The sequence below is a fragment of the Mastigoproctus giganteus genome, chromosome 2 (assembly GCF_048544385.1).
Source record: "Mastigoproctus giganteus isolate SK-2022 chromosome 2, ASM4854438v1, whole genome shotgun sequence".
Classification (NCBI taxonomy): domain Eukaryota; kingdom Metazoa; phylum Arthropoda; class Arachnida; order Uropygi; family Thelyphonidae; genus Mastigoproctus; species Mastigoproctus giganteus.
Genome location: NC_143576.1, coordinates 8431600 through 8451443, shown reverse-complemented (window position 1 = coordinate 8451443; position 19844 = coordinate 8431600). Strand labels below are relative to the sequence as shown.

Below are 19844 nucleotides of genomic sequence, written 5' to 3'. Positions count from 1 at the left end.
GAGAGCCTGGCAGAACTGGACAGCAGTATGAGCAGGTTTAAAGGAAACATGTTCGGTTAAATTTGTCGCTTCTACTCAACGGCTCAAAGTAATCCCTTTCATATCTACCTCGCTCCTACTCAAAAAGTAACATCCCTCCGATAACGACTTAATATTCTTTAAATCTTTATGAAGTCTTCTCTTTATGATCATTCTGTTTTTCCTTCCAGCTGGACTGTCGGAGCACAGAATCACCCAGTATCAAGATGGCAGCTTGATCATCACCCTGGAGGATTCCAGCACCATTGAAATGGAAACAGTTCCAAGCCCGGTTTTGTCGGACCAGAGTCCAGTTCTAGCCGAGACCTTCCCAGTACCTGCCAAAATGAAGACAACATTAAGTGAGGATGTCCTGCAGAGGTTCGAGTGGAAATACTACCTGCGAAGAGAGGGCAAAGGTCGCAACCGACAGATCACGCAAGTGGGAAGAAAGATGAAGGTAAGACGAAACTAGCTTTTGTCAGCAGATACAACATCTCTCAGTACGCACCATCCGGTCTCTAATTACAAGAAGGATTGCTGTTTTTTTACCACCTTCGTCGGTAGAATTAATGGCTGTTAATGAGAGTCATTTTTATATTTTTTAAATCGCTAAAACAAATTGATTTCCTGTCTTGTGCACATGACAACCGTCTAATCCGTGTTTCTTTCTCTCTCTTAATACAACGTCCCATTGTGTTCATTACTTTATACTTCCTTTTGTAAAGATATGTAAAAAAAAGCGTTATCATCATTAAATTTGTGAACAGAAGGAATACATGCGAATATTCTGAAAAAAAATCCAATTTTGGAAATATTTCTTGAAAATTTACTTCTTGTTGAAAACACCGACGGTGCTTTCGTCTTAACAAGTATTTAAAAATACCTACAGTGAAAATAAACTTTAAAAAAAATTAAAGTATGCACAAAATATAACAGGCTATGCAGCATTGTTATTACTCATTACAAATACGCCCATTTGGTTTCCTTCTATTGCTACTTTTAGAGTGCATTAATTCTCTTGTGGTCAGCGATAAGCACAAAGTGCCCAACAAGAACGTGAGTTTAACCCTGCTGTCCACAGCTTAAAGGCCATTGGCTTGGTCTAGATGGATTGTTCGTAATTCTTCACTCGTGGATAGCACAGTGGTTAAAACCGCCGCCCTCCTCACAATGGGCAGAAAATGCTGCACCAAAAAAACTCCCAGAAATTTTACCGATTTGCAGGGGACCAGGAAATATTCAGCCAGGCAAGGTTTTAAGAAGTGTTAAATCCTTGCCTGGCTGATCGCCGCATCACCCAATCCGTTTGAAAAGAATACGTGATAAGATAGCTTGAGTGACAGTGAGCACAAACAAATTGGTATACTATCAAGATTTGGGTGTAAGGCGTCAATATTTCGGGTTCTTCTGGATCTTACGCAACATGTAGCTTATTGTGTCATCCGCAGAGGCCTGATGAACAGAAACAGCATCCATGAGAGGTACAAAGACTGCCACGAAGAAGGCTAAGCAGGCTTTCTTGAAGGTTTCCAACATCGACTGGTTAGTTGGTATTGATTTTGAGCCTCGAAGAATAGAAATTTCTATGATAGCATGTTCCTTCCAAGGAATTTCCCAAGAAACCACAAAACTTCTCCAAAAGGGCAGAGATTCAATTTTGACGGAGTCAAAAACTAACCACGAGCGAAGGAATACAACGTGTAAATTCTCTTTGAGTTCCAGGCATGCAGGACGTTTTTGCCTAACAGTGCGAAGATAGCTAGTGGTGGATCTCTTCATCGCATAATGGGAATGATCGGGCCTATAACCAAAAATCTCTCAATTATCATCCTAGAAAATACATTTTTAAAGCATTTTAAAAGGGAAGGTTTAATTGAGATTGGTGAAAAGTCAGATGTGAGCGAGCTCTTTGCTAGTAAATTAAAAGATATTCTTTAATCCAGAGGTTGGAATCGCATCCATTGTCACTGTGGCTTTGTTTTGGAGCGAATTAGTTAAAATCAATTTGTTCTTCTGATATTTCTGGTTGGTGATTGTTAAAAAATTGTGAACTTCGGTCATCTAAGGATGGGTGTCTAATTGATGTCCACTTTATTAAACCGAAGGAGTTTACTCTATTCTTCCAAATGTGAATTATGTGAGAAACTCAGTTGCACCCTCTTAGAATTCACTTGCCCTTTTAACGACAACCGCTCATAAATTCAATCACAGCCTAATCTTTGTGGTTATCAAAGTTGTTCTTTCCAGAGCAATATTCCTCATAGTTTTGATAAAATAGTTTAGATCTGATGTGCATAACATGGTAAAAAACTAAATACCCACTTACAATTGATTTACTGTCTTTTTTTAATTTCAAAATGTTTTTTTAGATATCTTTTCTACTTGAGGTTATGTGTAAATAAGATCTTTAGCAATAATTATAATAATTTATAATTAAACTAATATTATATTAAGCTGTGTTACTATATAAACTGTGACTGGTGCACGTCGTAAATCCTGTGCAATGCTGATATACTTTCAATCCTCAGGTAAATGGAGAAATACTGCTAGCCGTAGAATTCGACAGAGAACAGTTCAGCGAAGTGGTATACGACAAGAATCAGATCCCCTTAGTAACAGTGCACTACGACACTCTTGGCCATCCCATGCAGTGGCAACTCAACCAAAACATCACCGGCGTTCGTCTGGAGTATGATCGATTCGGAAGATTAGCACGCTGGGAACGCGGCCACCTCTCTGAAAAATATGCTTTTGACATTCAGGGGCGACTGGCGGAAGTCAGGTACTCCGACAACAGCGGAATCATGTACAAGTATGAAGAAGGGCCTGTAAGTCTGGTGAGTACGTTTAACGAACTTAAAGTTTTTTAGCAACTGAAAACAACATTATTTTTTGGATCGGGACATTACTTGTATTTTACTCTGTGGAGGGTTATTAGAACGATTTCGAAGAGCTTAGTTCGATAAGTTACTGGAGTTAGTCCTAGCCTCAGTATCTGTGTGGCTTGGTCTTCAGTGCGCTTTTAAAAACTACCATTAATACCACCTTGAATAAGAATAGTCTTTTGTACATTTAATGGTTAAGTTTAAAAATCCTTAAAATGCTAATTGAACAAGTAGTTTAAGATTCAACATAAAGATTCAGTCAGATCTTCTTCCAGCTAAAATGATATAATCAGAAAATTCTTCGTCATGGCTAATTATATCTTAAATGTTGAAGTTCCGACGAGTTCTGTCCAGATACAATCTAAATAATAGGTGTTGTTCCACCCGAGTGCAGTCTAGTTTTACCTGGCGAGCATTCTGCAAGCAGCCATCTATCCCATGACGCGGTCATGAATCTTAAATTTCTTTAATACCACATAAAGTACACACAGTGTGGCGCTTCTTTTTTAATTCGCCCAGCATATGTTAATGGGCAAAGTTATTTAACAGACTTCATTGCTTATTCATCATTTTCTAAGAGCGGATTAAGTCCGTGCCTTTATTAATTCCAACGCCGGGTGTCTATTAGGCAACCAGATTAAGCATCTCGATACCGAAGTTTACTAAACTTTGTTCATTATACTGCAGGAAAGCTATTTGACTACGATCAATCAAACCCAATCGATATTTTCAAGCTTCTCAGAATTTCTTTCTAAATTTTGCATCAGACGCCCTTTTAATCACCTTCCGTATCAGCAATACAAAACGCTTCCCAACATACGCAGAGTCCGTGAATGAACGCAGCTGACCTGATTGGATTGGACCGTAAAAATGTCTCGTGTACGCAAAGCTCGCATCCAGGGATAGTTCCTACCCGAATCGCCCCACGAGACTGGGTGTACCCACCCACTTCTCAGGAAGCGTGCAAGTAGACAACGAGCAATTAAAATTTACGTAATTACGCGCGAAGACAGAAAAATAAAAGCCAGTTCCCAGGCACAGTCCGTGTTCGTAAATGAAAGTCCACCACCAACGGATCTTTGGAGTTCCCACAAGAGGTGGTAACGTATAACCAACGTTCAGAATTGGAAGAATTAAAAGTCAGTGTTGAATCAGAAATTTTCATAACTGTTCAAATAATTTGTGTTTACACTCGTGTAGCCTCTGTTATAATTATATTTGTAACCATAATTGAAATAAAGATGAAAATTTATTGCGGTGGCGCGTTTTATGAATTCCCTCCCGTATAATAGATAAATCTTTAATGTCGAGCTCAGGCTGAACATTTTTATAAAACGTTAATTAATAATCGGATTCTGCACCATCCAACTACTGTAAACAATGGAAAAAACATGGCATTCCAGGACGATTATTTCCAAAGAGTCTCCTTCCCCCAATGAAAGAGGCCCCCCCCCACGATAAACCACAATCAACCATTTAAAGCTGTAACTGGACCACGTGTCCACAAACTGAATGTCCCACAGACCAACACGGGTTTCTTCAAAAAAACAGGAACAAAATTGGTCACATACCCAATGACTATCCTGGACACTACCACCAAATTGGACACGGATACTGACTTAGACTACTCGGACTAGAAAACTTATGACCTTTCATGACATAACGTCTCATAGCTTTGAGGAATACAGACGGAGAGGCAACATACCCCCTTCGGCTACAAGGCAAATTGATGATGGATTTACCTGAGTTGACTCTCACCGGACATGACTTCAGCTGGACTCAGCTAGCATCGCCCTGACTGCCAATTGCTGGTTGAGCCAAAATAGCCACATGGCGACCTGTCCGTGTACCCTTGCATGGACCTTTTTCCCCCATCCCCTTCGCTCCTTTCACCTGATGGAGTCCTGTCTCCATTGCTTCTTGGGGATGCCTTCCCTTCCATCCCCATACTTCTACCTTTCCCTCTCACTCTACCTACACGTTTTTTTTTTTTTTTTTTTTTTGTTTTTTTTTAAGCTCCTCTCCTGAATGCTAAGGCAATTAGGCGGCAGAACCTGCCACCAAAGATTTGAGATTGCCTGGCTACCTCCCAGAGGTTAGTGGCGGGCAACGTGGTGACCCACCAGACGTACAACAAAACCCAGCACTACACTTCACAAACAACACACAACTCTGGCTTTTACAGGGTACTGCATCAACACACAGAGTGAGCGGCGCAGATGTGGGAAACCACTGGAGGCGCCCCCCCCCACCCAAACATTATGCCACTAATCGGATTCTGGTTGGTTCAGAAAAAGGTTGGAATTAACCGCAAAAACCTATTTTCTTATGGTGAAGTAATTATTCTGTTAACTGAACGATAAGATTATTAGCAAGAATTAATTACCGCATCAATGATGACAAATTCCACAGAACGTGATGTTTTTCAACAGTGCGCAGCTAATCTTTGCTTTTTCTTTCTCTCTTTCAGCCCACGGAGATAATCCTGCCCAGCGGAAGTCGCTACCTCCTGCAGTACGACACCGTCGGCAGCCTCCAAGCAGTCATCACTCCAAACGGCCATAAACACGAGATCGCCACCCAGGTGTCTTTGGGCTTCTACAAGCTCCTTTACCTGTCTCCGGGGGTCAAGTATCCGTTCGTGCTTCACTTCAGCGACAAAGGTCAGCTTTTAGCCAAACTCTTACCCAAGAATAAGGGTCGTGTTACGTACATATACAACGACGACGGACGTCTCACCACCTCCCTGTGCGGAGACGAAAGGACCGACATTCATTACTACGAGCAGCGGTCGCTGGTGAAGATAATTTCGAAGACAGTGCCGAGCCTGGAGTTCCGAGTGGACTACCGATACCACGGGTCGCTGCTGAAAGAAGAAAGACATCGATTTAACAGCCGCAGCGGCATGGACGGAGCGAAGTTCAAGTACCAATATGACGGCAGACTGACCACTGTCGAAGTGGAAATCAACGGGAAGGGCAGTGACGAGATTAAGTTCAAGTACAACACCGAGACTGGGCTGCTGGAACAGGCGAAGCAATTCGTCTTCCACCGACCGAAAATTAACAGCATCTTCATTCAGGACGAGATGCGGCAGTACTCGAAGACCATCGGACTTGACCCGTACGGCAGAATTACCGTGCTGGCGGTGACCCTGTGGAACAAGGAGATCTTCTCTCTCAATCTTCATTACGACAACCGCAGCAGGGTGAAGCAGTCGCTCATGAAGACAGGAAGAGATGGCGCCCCGAAGGTCACCAACTTCACCTACACCCTGGACGGCTTCATCGAGGAGGTCAACGGGCCGCAGGTCTGGCGCTTCATTTACGACATCAACGGAAACATGAAAGGCATCTGGGAGGACCAGCATCAAGTGTCGCTTCGATACGACAGCGGAGATCGCCTCATCGGATACGGCGATGTGGAATTGTACGTTGTGGACGCGCGAGGGTTCGTCATTCAAAGAGGCGAGGAAAAGTTCAAGTTCAACGCAGAGGGTCTACTCATCCACGCCTTCGAGTTGCACCAGTACGAGGTTCACTACTACTACGACGCCCTGAACAGAATGATCGCCAGGAAGGACCACAGAGGCAACATCACGCAGTTCTTCTACACGGATCCCCTGCACAGCAACCGCCTCACACACCTCCATTACCCTCAGGACAGTGTGACCTTTATTTTTGTGTACGACAGCAGCGGACACCTCATGTACCTCCAGCAGGGGGGTGTCAAGTACTACGTGGCCTGTGATCAGCTGGGAACTCCGGTGGGGGTGTTCAACTCCGAAGGCAGCGTCATCAAAGAGATCCACCACGCTCCTTTCGGGAAAGTGACCACCGACACGTACCCGGACTTCTACCTGCCCATAGACTTCGGCGGGGGCATCCGCGATCCTCTCACCCAACTGGTGCACATACGAGGACGGGTGTACGATCCGTTAGGGGCGCAGTGGTTGACTCCCAACTGGGAAGACGTCCCTCGCCTTTTAAAGACGCCTTACAGACTGCATCTCTACCGTTTCCATGACAACGATCCTATTAACGTGATGCCCTTACAAGACAGCCACTTAACAGGTAAGTCGTTTGAAGAGCTTCTCATTTTACTTTAAGGTAGCGTCTAACTTCATCAGTTTATTGCACCACCCACCTCTGTTTCGGCAGATCCTTCCACAGCTGCTTGCGAATGAACGTGGACCACACCTCCATACAGTTGCGCGTAACGGCAGATTGCCACACGATACGAATACCTCTCCAACTCACACAACCGCATTTCCCAAACGTACGCATCCCATCAATACCGAGATAGCCTTGACCTTGAGGATGATCCAGAGAGACGCTGTCTGCCAGGAATGCTAAGACGGTATGAGCAGCCCAAGAAGAGACTGACGTCGCCAAGATGCGTATAAGGGTAGATACTGACCATTGGGAAATGCAATTGAACATTCGCGTAGTTCATTTAGCTAAAAGGATATTTAAATTTGGCCTGGGAGAGAAGGCCGGGATGTTGCAAAAAGACAGACACGAAGTAATCGTGCACATTTAAAAGCGAATAACAGCGCAGTTACTTTTGATCAGAAAGAAATTTGTCATTCAATAAAAAATTTAAACCTTAGAATGAGGACAGCGTTCATCATTAACTGCTTGATAGTGCAAAGGAAAATTAAGCAGCTTAAGAACGGATTTATTTTGCAATACGTCTTTTACACCTTGGAATTTAAATGATCTTTGTATTTCTACCAATGGGATCACGCAACATGTTTTCAAAAAGGTTCTGTTTATCTGCATTTCTTAAGGCTCCTTTATGAATTTACGCTGATTCCGATTATGACTTTAGTTTTTGAGTAGCATCGATACTTTGCTCAGAAATGAGAGAAAATTAAAATGCAATAATAGCATATGGGATTTATTAACTTCTGCATAGTAAATAACCTTCTCAGGTTGATCAAACATTTTTCTGAAAGATATACATTTTAACGTGTTTGTCTTCTATTGCCAATGTGATCTCCCAAACCAAGAACCAGCATGCCGTGTGTGGAATCTCTTCACTGACGTCACCCAGCAGGAACAGCCATTCTTACCGTTCTTGTGACATCAACATTCTGTTTGACTCGTTAACCAATAAATATGCAACCACCTTTCACAAACACAGATTATGGTTGAAGATTTTACCCTGGGTATCCAATGCTTTAACAGATTGTTTGTCCGGGCCCTGCTTGGTATGGAGTAGGTGGAAACAAGGCTTTGTTTATTCGAACCAAAAGATTGTTTACCGCATTGTGCGCACCAAGCTGCAACTCAATTCTGGTTGAGCAATCTCTTCCCCTGTGGTGCTAATTTACTGCCTTGATGTCCTAGAGGAAAAGAAAACAAGGGAGCTTCGAGAAAACACCCAGCATCTTAGAGTGGTTTGACGAAATCCTCACAGTGTAGCCGAGGGTAAAAGATAAACATGGACTTCCAATATATTCCCTTATATCTCAGGGTCTCTTCAGTACTGTTGCCCCATGTTCACTGCACATATGGGGGATACCTGCCGGAGTGTTGATATATCGAATATGAGCTTAACTCTTTTGCCGTCTTCTTAAATCTAAATTTTCAAATTTCATTTAAAATATACCTACATGAACGGCCAAAAATGATCACAGTTAGGAGTATATGCTATAAAAGAGGACAGGAATAGAACAAGATGAATGTATTTTTTTTTCTTTTTTTGTTAGTTGTTGGTGCATCGGCTTCTGTGGCCATAATGCACCTCCCAAAGTTTTTCCATTTTACCCTCATCCAAGCCCGAGGCGGGATTCAAACCCGCGACCTTTGGTTCCATATGACAACACTATTAACCGGACACGGACCCTACAACGAAAAGCTGCTTGGCTTCGGACTCGTTGAGGACCGCCAACTGCATATGTAGGGAAAGTGAAAGCTGGAGCCACATAGTCTATGATTGTCAACGCTATGAAGACCTCAGAGGGTTACTAATAACAAGGTTGAGATATCTCCCAAAAGGACTGGAGAATGAATATAGGTCGCTCTCCTAGTATGCGCAAGACCTATTCACCAGGAGAAAAACACTAATAGCTATCTACAGCAACGTACACAGAAATTGACAAAAATCGCCGCCAAATGTGACAGAAAACTGAAACCCGCAGGGGACCAGTACTTGGACAAGAAGAGCGCTGATCACATGGAAAAGAAAAAGCAAGGACGGGGCTCGCCCCATGTGTGACAAAGCAGAACAGAACGCAGCACAGCTGCAAACGGCCTGATGGCAATCTGAAGAGGGCACCCGAGTCCTCTTCACCTATTTATTATTCCCACTTCCTTTGGGGGAGGGGACGTTTTATGTTCCCTCTCCTCCACCCCCAAACTTCTACTCTGGTGGGGCATAGGCATGCCCCACTGAAAACTGGGGCTATCTACTCTATTGGCCCCATATTTCTGTCTTCCCCCCAATCTCCGGTCTTCCCTCCCTCTACCTTCATCATAGCAAAAGCCCCACACGTCAAAAACTTAATATGATAAAATTACTTTACGCCCAAAACTCGGCCTAGCCAACCAAAGCGATATTACTCCCCTACGATAGCGCAGATTTTTTATTTTATTTTTTTTTTATATATTTTATTTATTTTATTTATTTTATTATTATTATTATTTAAGGTCCAAGCCGCCGAAATCCCAGGATATTAAGCGGCAGGACCTGCCAGAGTGAATCTACAGGTACTGAGTTCCTGGTCTGCCTCCACGGGACGTAAGCGGGACAACGTTGGGCCTCAATAGGGGTCCAACTGCTAAATGACCAGATGAACAACGGTACAGACTACTACACTTGAACAATTCCCACACACTTTTAAATCTCTGGCATTTCCCAGTGAACTGGTTCACCACCACCACAATGAAAGCAACGCGGAGATGGGGGGAACCTCTGGTGCCGTATGACAACAACACACACTTACCTTTGGGTTGCCAGGCAGGCATTTTACCCATCTGGCTAGCCCGGTCGGCAAAGAGGAATGTACATCAGTCATTCGAAAATTAGGACAACAGAGGATATGATACATTAACCATCAACGCATATAGAAACAGGTTGTACACTAAGCCATGGATTCTTTTCAACGATAATACATTACAAGCTTCCTATGGCCTTAGCACAACAGACGCCTTATAGAACACCTTTCCCCAATTTTTGGCATATCTAAGGAATTATTTCTCGATTCCTCCAAGATAAAAACTTTCTAATTGGGCAAGACACCTTCCGTGAATGCCGTTCTACTTCTTACTGTATTGTTCTATTTTGTGCATCAAATCGATGATCTGAGTCGGCCAGTCCAATATAACCAATCCAAGTCGTCACAAACCGAGTTTGGTGGCAGGGGATTGTCCTCTTGAAAGGCACAAGTTGCTACCCGATAACTACGAAAAAAACCACGCTATCCAGAATGTTATAGCATCACTCCTACTAGATATCACTCACAGAAACCATCGGCTCGACACCACACTAAAAAAAGCAGAACCAAACCATCAGACTTCTGCCATCGTGTTTCGCACGACAAGCAATTTCTGCTACTTCATGAAAACAATATCGAGATTAGTTCCTCCCACTGCACTCATAGCTGTGCATCTAATTCGTGATTAAAGTTCATTGAGCAATGACTCAACCATGGAATCCTTGTTAACGCAACTCTCTGAGCACTGACGACTAGTCATATACTTTTCCGGACCTCTTAGGTAATTCTTTGTCAACTTTGGGTCAGCTGTGCTGCCCAATGACCACAAAGAGCTCGTGCCGTCAAAATACACCCCATGGTTAATATTAGTAGTTCGCAATGGCCAACCATAAACATTAACCATGCTTTCCACCTCGAACAGTGAGAAGCTTTAAATTCCAATGTATGGAATTGCACCAATGATCCATGTTTGAAGTCATTTAGTTCATTTTATTCTTTCATTTTCTCCACCTGATCCACGTCACGGCTGCAAGCCTTTCTGCCTCACCTCAAAACCTAGTCTTCAGCCCTTAAGCAACATGCAGCAGCGAAATCCCGTTCGAATGTTAATAAACGGGAATCATCGAGAAAGAGAATTCGTTCGATCAACAATTAATTATTAATGGATTCCAGTTGAAGAACGCAAGCGAAATACATAATAGTGTTCATTTAACTTCCAAAAAAGATGTTTATCATTCTTATCGCATTCTTACCGAGTACTTTCTTAATGTTGGCCCCCTAAACAAACGATGAACAAATGATAAACATCATAATTATTTTATCACTTGTGGTACATTTAAAAAAGATTATTTATTTAAGGAAATTTTCTTAAAGGTTAAACTTTTTGCAGATGTAAATATAAAATTAATAGCATCATATTACTAGTACGCGCTCTCTCTCTCTCTCTCTCTCTCTCTCTCTCTCTCTCTCTCTCTCTCTCTCTCTCTCTCTCTCTCTCTCTCTCTCTCTGCCAAAAAGGGAAAGGGACAGATGTTTCAGAAATTACATATTGCGTATATTAATACACTACACGACAAAATGTTTTTAGTGAATATTTTATTATGAACAGTGACGCCGAAAGCGAATATAATCGGCATCCCAACATGCAAATTCCGAATATCCAATATAAATCGATCTCCCAGCTTACAGAGCCACACATTATGCAAATTATTCATGCCTATAAAAACACGGGTTGCGATCACATCACTTCATTCTCGATTAATGGCTTGCTCAGTGGGATAGCCGCGCGTCTCCAGTTCAGGATGGCAGGTCATCGTCGTTTAGATGATTCTTTGATATGGCAGGCCATTGGACGAATTGAAGCCGACAATCGCAGGGGAAGGTGGCTCGCCCGAGGGCTACGTCAACCAGAACAGACCACTATCTGGCTCTAACAGCAAGACGGAATCCTCTTAAGAGACAGTCGATGTCCTCTCATCAACTGTCTCTTAAGGTTGCTACTTCCATAGGTGAAAACGTTTCCAACCGGACTGTATTAAGAATGCTAAATTCAAGTGGACTCTACACAAGGAAGCCGGCAGTTTGTATCCCATTAATCCCAAACCACCGCAGAGACCGTCGAAACTGGTGCCATGGACATGTGACTTGGAGCCCTGACAAATGTAGTCCAGTTCTGTTGCTTCGTTTTAACCTACAAACAGATTCTGGACTTTATTTCATCTGAAGAGAACGAGAAATATGGTACCATCCCTTTAAAAACAGAGAAAGGGACACTTACAGTGGAGTTGGTGTCCTCCTGTGGGACGCCACAGGAGGACACCAATAGTGATCAACGTTCGTACCCCTACTCATATTTTTGATAGGGGTACCGAAAGCAGATCCTCGAACCCTATGTGCGACTTTTTAGGGGTACAGTTTGCCCAGATTTTCTTTTTATGCACCACAATGCCACTGCACATCGAGTTCAAATGATGAAGGAACATTCTGAAACAAGATATTCAACGACTGCCGAGGCGAGCACAATCACCACTCTTAAATTCGATGTAACACGTTTGGGCGTTGCATTGCACGCCGACAGCCAATTCCTCGATCACTTGGTGAAGTAAGGTCTGCAATGGAGAAAGAACGGGATTTGTTGTCACAAAATCTTGTAGATACCCTTATATTGAACGTGGTTCACCGCTGTCAGGCCTGTTTAGCCGTTGTAGGGGATCCTACGCCGTACTGGTGTCATGTAACCATATTTTGGAGAATCTTGTATCGACTTGTGTAATGTGACTTTAGTAATTCTTATACAAACCCTATAAATGTCCCTTATAGGAAAAATCACGAGCGAACACTGACGACTTTTCTAATCTTTGATAAGACATTAAATTAGAACCATTTATAGCATTTCCGAGTGACTTAAATTAGTTTTAAAATATTCACTTGGAATCTTAATAAATTTTCACATTTTCTTATCATTTCATAAAGTATAAGGTTTTTTATTTCGATATCTTATTTGTTTCTACGATATAATTCAAAATTAATTATTGCACTTTTAAATGGTTATAATAAACAGAAACTATCGATCTCCTTTTAGTACAGGTAAATGAATATTTGCACACAGCTTCATTCGCTTTTAAAATCTGCAACATTATTTTAATTCGCTCTAAAATGAAAAGGGCCCAAGAAAAGTGTCAGTCCCTCCAATAAATATTCTAAGCTGCATTTCTTTTGGTCAAATAATTTAGTACAAGGTAGGATTTACCACAAACACGCAAGTTCCCATAGTGGGGGGCGCACTCCTGGGTGTTAGCACTTGGATTTTTGGTGAAGCACTTTTTTAACGAATTATGAACAAACCACACCAATAATCCAGGTACGAAGCTTATTTCATTTCAATCTTTGGGACTGAAGACATTAAGTATTCGTCAAATCTGTTTGTTTACACTTCTCTAGGACTGAGGACTTTAAATGAAATATTTTAAGGGAGACCCCAGGTATAAATGTTCGGGAACCTCTGCGCTAAGGAAACTTCTTGGAGCCCACAGAGGTGGAGGGGTTAGTGTCCGAAGGAGAGGAGTATCTTTGGATTGGCCAACAGGACTTGTATCTACACGGGGCAGCGATTATTACTGAAACACGTTTTCAGGAAGGAAGGAAGGCTAATCACGACGTGTCCCCCCCCTTTCAAGCCATTACCCCCGATGGCTTCGTAAATAGCCACCAACCCGGAATCATTTTCATGTAAGCACTTTAGGCCCAAAGACTGGGCCGACAGCTTGTTCTGCAAAGGGGAAAGAAAGACCTTGTGAATACAGGCAGCGTGTGGTGGGCTAATAACGGAATCTCCTTAAATCAGCGAAGGACGTAAAGTTCATAATTGACACAGTTTAATAATCTCGGAGGATGAACGAAGTCAGAAAATTAGTTGCCATAAGAAACTCTGAGACCGGACCAATAATTAATCCCCTGTTTCGGGAGTAACATCTGGAGTCGTATGGCCGGCTTCATCATTGTGGACGGCGTTAGAGTTTTCTTAGTGTCCCTTCAGTCATCCTCTCCCATTAGTTAAGGAGTTTAATCGCTGCTGCCAAACGTGAACCTGGAAAATAACAGCACCGACCGCAGTAATTCTTTTCGACGTGGGAGGAAACCGAGACTCGCATGTGACACGAAAAGACGGCGACCAAGAATTTAAGTCAACTGACCATTAATATTAACTTACATTAGACAACACTAAACAGGCGCGTACCAGCTCTCCATTGATCACCTGCGTTTCTACAGTTTTGTAAAGTACTTGTATGCATGGTATTCAACTACAAACAAGCCATATAAGTGAGAGAACTTTATAGGGCATCTGAAAATCCTGTTTAAAATTCGGTTTTGTAAAAAATGAAATTTAAAATGAAATAAAAAGAAATCAAGTATGCAATTAATTGTTCAAGAAAGGAAATTAATTATGTCCAGCCCAGAACTGTTATATTGTATTCTTTAGCCTCTGTGGAATTTTATATCTTTGTGTGTGCAGAAAATCGATATCAACTCACTGGTCTTTTCTTTTTCTTTACAGAGCTTAAGGACTGGTTTGCAGTCCTCGGATTCGACATGGACAAGGTGCTCCTGTCTTCACGTCCATCAGCCGACAAGGAGAAAGTGACCAACCTCCTCGAAAGCCTTCCCGTTATTTCCGGCCTCAGCTGCACAGGAGGAGTGGTGGGAGCCGAGTTCCATCGATTCTCCACCGTCCCTCGGACCCAAGTAAAAGTGGAAAATAACTTTCTCCGCAGCATCAACGCTAGGATTGGCACCATCCAGTCAGTGCTCGGCGACGGGATCCTTATTTCCCGCAGCAACAGCAGGGCGGTGGTGAACGCCGTCAGCGATGCGGCTTCGACGCTCAGAGACGTTGTGACCGGTGTGTTCAACGACACTTACATGGTGGACCTCCATTTCTCCCTCCATGGACAGGACTCGTTCTTCTTCGTGCAAGAAGACGGTTCGAAGGCGCAGAAGAGCTGGGACCAGCTGCAGAGGCTAGGAACGATGTTCAACGTTACCATGCACAACGTCGACACCAGCGACGGAGGAGGTGCGGGACAGGTAGACCTCCGAGTTCAGAGTCCCAGTGTCATTCTGAATATTCGGTACGGAACCACGCTGGAGGATGAATACAGTCGCCTCATACGGCACGCCCGCAGAAGGGCGGTGGAAGAAGCGTGGCAGCAGGAGTTGGAGCTGGTGCACAGTGGGCATAAGGGATCCTACGACTGGACCAAGACCGAGCGAGAGGATCTTCTTTCCTCGGGAATGGTGGCGAAATATCACGGAACGGACATCTACGACATTGACAAATACCCTCAGCTGGCTGATGACCCCACGAATATCATCTTCAGGAAAGACAGCGCTCGGAAACGGAGAAACAGGCCCAGAAGACCGAAGTAACACGATGGTTGACGTCAGCGCCCTCTACCAGCAAACACCGAATATACTTTATAAATTTTCATTCTCGCCACGAGACTGGGAATTTTTTCGCAATCGACAGCAGAGGACCTGAGTAAAATAATGTGTATCATTAAAGAGGACATTATTTTGATTCTCTGCGTGTGACTGGTGAGTGTGCGTGAATGCTCACGCGTGCTCTTCACTCTGCAACTCATTGGAAGACTCACTTCCTCCTCAGAAATGTTAGCGGAAAAATGCCTTTCGTGTCGCCACAGAACACTCGCTTTTTCCTCCAGCATTTGCCTGACAATACTCTCACGACCCATGTTGGGTCCATAAAGGTGGCGCTGCTTTCTACACAAAAGACTGTACATCCGTTCAGGCCTGAGACTTTCGAGGGACGTTAAGACAGACTTCCCATCCACTGTGTTGTAGTGAAGACGTCGAGTGCACTAGGAACTGTGGAAAGATCGGCAACCAGGATATGTGTGTGTTAGAATCTGATGATTAGTGGAGCCGAAAGTGGTCTCTTGGCTACCAATGCCTCGAAGGGCGTGTACAACCTCCAATGTGTGTGTGTAGGTGTCGCCACTTGTACATGATAGCTTTCAAGTAAGCGGCGAGAAACAGTTGGTGAAATACACTCATCGAGACTGTAATACAAGAAATTTGCACAATCAATTGGACTATTATGGCGGGGAAAATTGATAATATATGAATCTCAGTTTGTATGACGTATGTGTGTGTGTGTGCATGCGTGCGAGTGTGCTGTGTTAACAAAGAGTATGTTATATATCTTTGTCAGTGATCTTTAGCAACAGGTTTCTCACTAAATGACCAGGCTGAAACACTGGAGCATTTGGGCACCACGTATTTTGTAGACTTGGCTTTAAACTCGCTTCATCAGCTTCGGTTTGTATGTTTCTCATAGAATTCAGGCCCCCCGTTTTCACACCACAACACTCCCAACTATTCGCAAGACTTTGGCCAGCAACAGTTAGCAACCACAAAGGCGAGCTTCTCTTCCACTTTCCGCGGTAAGTAATTGTAAGTAAGTGTCAGCCTGCCTTATCTCCAGAGGTCACTTTAGTTCAACTTGGGAATTAATGTTAAAACGAAGCTAGAGTCCCCTCGATATTAGTTGAAGACCTGGTAAGGTAAATCAGCGAAGGATTTTCTGTCTCCCTTCCAGTGGTTACTTATAGATACTAGTCCTCTTTCCACCAGCACCCTAGTCAAGGGAACGAAGTCTCTTCGATTCGTTCTTCCCTCCGAATGTCAGTTACACCCCAAGAACACGTCGTGCAGTGTGCCCTAGTCAAAGCCCTTCGGTGGCCTGTTCCACTGCATCAACCCCATAGACCCGACCCCGAGTTGCCTTCACACACAACCGCAGTATTTGTTTGCATCGTCTCGGTATTTGCTGTTGCCTTCCGTATCCGTAGAAACAAACCCGCACTCGACTCCAACTTCAGAAAACCCCTATTTATTAATGTGGAATTTTAGAGGGCACCGAATTTATTTCGCTACATCCGGGTGCCTGGTCCGAAGAAATGTCTGTGTGTGCGTGTGTGTTTCGAAGTGTTCCTCAATTTCTGTTGTCACACTGAAACATGGCTACTCGTCTGGCCTGTCAAACGAGCTTTAAGGGCCGTTCGCTTTGCCTTGAGCTGCTGGACCAGCTTCAACAAAATAGTCTGAAGACATTAAAGTCAATCTTTCAACAGCTTAACCCTTTCTCGGTTTATCATTTCGTTCTGTGGTTACATTAGTCTTCTTCTTCGGTACTCCCCTCCCGCTTCATAATTCATATCCGCTTTTCGCTCTGTTCCTGTGATTATCACGTGACACACCTCGCAAGTGCCTTACTAGTATTTCACACTTCTTCAACCCGACCTCCGACGCCAGTCATATTCCGCTTCCTTCCTGTCCCTCATCGTCCTGCCCAACCACGCTCCCTTTCTGTCCTCAGCGCTTCATTTTAGACCCAGGTGCCAAAAAAGGAAAAAACTAGGCCGACTTGAAGTCTTGCCTCCCGCGCTACGAGCTGCCGAGAGTTTCAGTTATATCCCTTGGGGTTTCATTACAATGTTCCTGCTTACGTGGGAGCCAGAACTGTCAACCCCGTCTCATTAAGAGCAAGGGGTTACAGGTCGAGGATACCAATGGAGTCCTGGCCGATGTGTATTGTATTGATAAAAACGTCTAGTGTGAGCGAGTCCACTTGCACATTCACTGCAGAGGATCATCAACACTAATAATTTGTACTTAAAGTTATTCGAGGTTAATAAAATGTTTGTGACAAAAATGGTTTCTCTTCATTGCTCTCTCCACACACACACAACATTCAATCAATCAACATAAATACCAGTTTGAAAAAACTCTGACCAATCCCGTACCTCTCAGGTGTGTGTGTGGCTAGCCACAGACCTTTCCCCTATACCACCTTGACCATTTCCACACATGCAATTACCAAATCTGCACTGCGAATTATTTTCCACACTCCAACCCACTAACAGATTTCAGATTTAGCAAGCCAATTTGTGTTTGGAATTTTAAAAATTATCGGATAACCCTTATGTACCTGCAGGATTAAGCCCTCAGACCTGAAACTCTCAGGATTTGAAGCCTAAATAATTCTTATCGTCATTAAAGGGATGGGGAGTGGACTTCGATTTGCAGAAGACCACTGTGAATACTGTTGAACCAGCTCAGATATAGAAGTAGTGGATCGTTTCCAACGAGGCTCAACAGGAAATTACAAATAAAACATCCTGACCATTGTAAAACGAGTAACCAGTCAATGAATCTTCCTTTAAAGTTGTCGAATTAATTGCTATAACTGTGGAGGGAACTCTCCTGCAAAAGAAACTGTCACATTAGGCCAGCCTAGAATTACATCATCCGAGTTACGGTAATCACAACCACTGTGCTGTCCTCTCTTGAGACTGACGAACTCCACCATTGAGTAAAAAAAGCCCATAAAAGTTCCTCGCGACAGAAGTTTCAGGACGGTGATTGTTACCACCGGAAGTAATATTTATAATTATGTCGGCCTAGAAGAATTGAGGCTGTTGCAAAAGCAATCTTCGCTTACGAAGTTCCAGCACGACGAGGCGATTTGGGGCTTTCATAAGTCAATGTAAAATTAAGTCCTGAAACTTCTGTAGCCGAGGTACGAGTGCATGAGGCATTCATTGAAATTGTTGGTTTATCTAATGTTTACACGTAATGAAATTTTGCGGCTTACAAAGTGTTTTCAGTATTTCAAAAGCTGCGCATTTCAATATATAACATCCCTTGTTATTTATGTGGGGCTAAAAATAGTTTGTTTTTTAAATTGTGAACATCGTTAATTACGAATTTAATGCGTCTTGCCTAATTTGAAACCCATTTGAACGAGTACACGTGTAGGCATCGGAGACCACGAGAGATTCAGAGGTCATTCGAAATTGTTGATGGCTGTTTGGACACACTGAATGAAATATACAAACGATCACGCAATAATACGGCTAATTATGACACGGTAACCGCTTCAGGTAAATTCAATTAGCGAAAAGACTTTCTCTTGGGAACACCTGGAACGATCCACTCCTCATCTATCAGCAGACATTCGGTGAACTGACGAAATACCAGAAGGACAACTGTGCTTTTATGCTGACTTCAAAGGAACACGCCTCTAAAACACACTCAGCGGACACAAATTATCTTTACAACCTCATTTGCTAAATTAAAGTCGGTTGTTGTTGTTGGAGGGTTTTTAGGAACATCAGTGACTAAGGCCGTATTGCTCGGTGTATATTGTGTATAAATTCCCTGTGTTCTGAGGTCGAAAAACCCGCATTTTCAAGAGAAAAACGACCATGCTACCCTCTCCTGAGACCGAATAACTCAGCCACGCGATTCTACCAACTGTGCTGCCCTTAGATCCTACCAACTGAGGGCCATTAAAGTCGGTGGGCTTAATAAAACGGGCAGCAGCAAGGAAGAAGGCCTAGTGCAGTAATTCTCTAGTCAGACCAGATCTGATATCCAAGTGCTAATAAGGGCAGAAACCCTCTAAAAACAACTCACCATTAGGACTACTGATTCATGCTTAATATAAATAAATAAAATAAGCAAAAAATAAGCTATTTAATGAGACTGGTCGTATCCGCCTCAAGAAGGGTGGAAGTTGAACTCCTCTCTTGAAGGGTTTTTTCTCCCATTTATTAATACACTCAGTTTACATACATACAAAACTTACATAGATTTATATACATTTCTATTCACATCATCCAGGGCGCGCGTGTGTATGTGTGCGTGTCACGGTGCCTCGAAGGCAATAGCCCATCTCCACCTTTGTCCTCTGTGATGGCGTAGAAACTCTAGGCCACTTCGCCACCAAGGAGCAGCGAACACCTGGGCAGCTGCCACCTGGTGCCCGCCCCAGGCACGATGAAACCTGTCTGGGTCTACTATCCTATATGAGCTTATGTGCACAAAATCCCGCACCCACCGGAGGTAGGGCAATACTGGTGGGTGCCAGCAATCCCGCTCCTAGGTTGCCCAGACTTGGGAGCCAGCAA

General features: G+C 43.3%; 1 protein-coding gene across 10 annotated transcripts in view; it reads left to right on the top strand.

Annotated features, from left to right (window-relative positions):
• The window catches only part of LOC150089152 (teneurin-m-like), a 936894-nt gene extending 919321 nt beyond the window's left edge, over positions 1-17573 (top strand). For all 10 annotated transcript variants that reach the window (XM_090388112.1, XM_090388138.1, XM_090388082.1 and 7 more), the window contains 4 exons: positions 210-478; positions 2550-2858; positions 5377-6979; positions 14405-17573. In XM_090388112.1, the coding sequence (XP_090244238.1) occupies positions 210-478; positions 2550-2858; positions 5377-6979; positions 14405-15276 (3053 nt within the window). In that variant the 3' untranslated portion in view covers positions 15277-17573. The remainder of the gene's footprint in view (positions 1-209; positions 479-2549; positions 2859-5376; positions 6980-14404) is intronic.
• The last annotated feature ends 2271 nt before the right edge of the window (positions 17574-19844 follow it).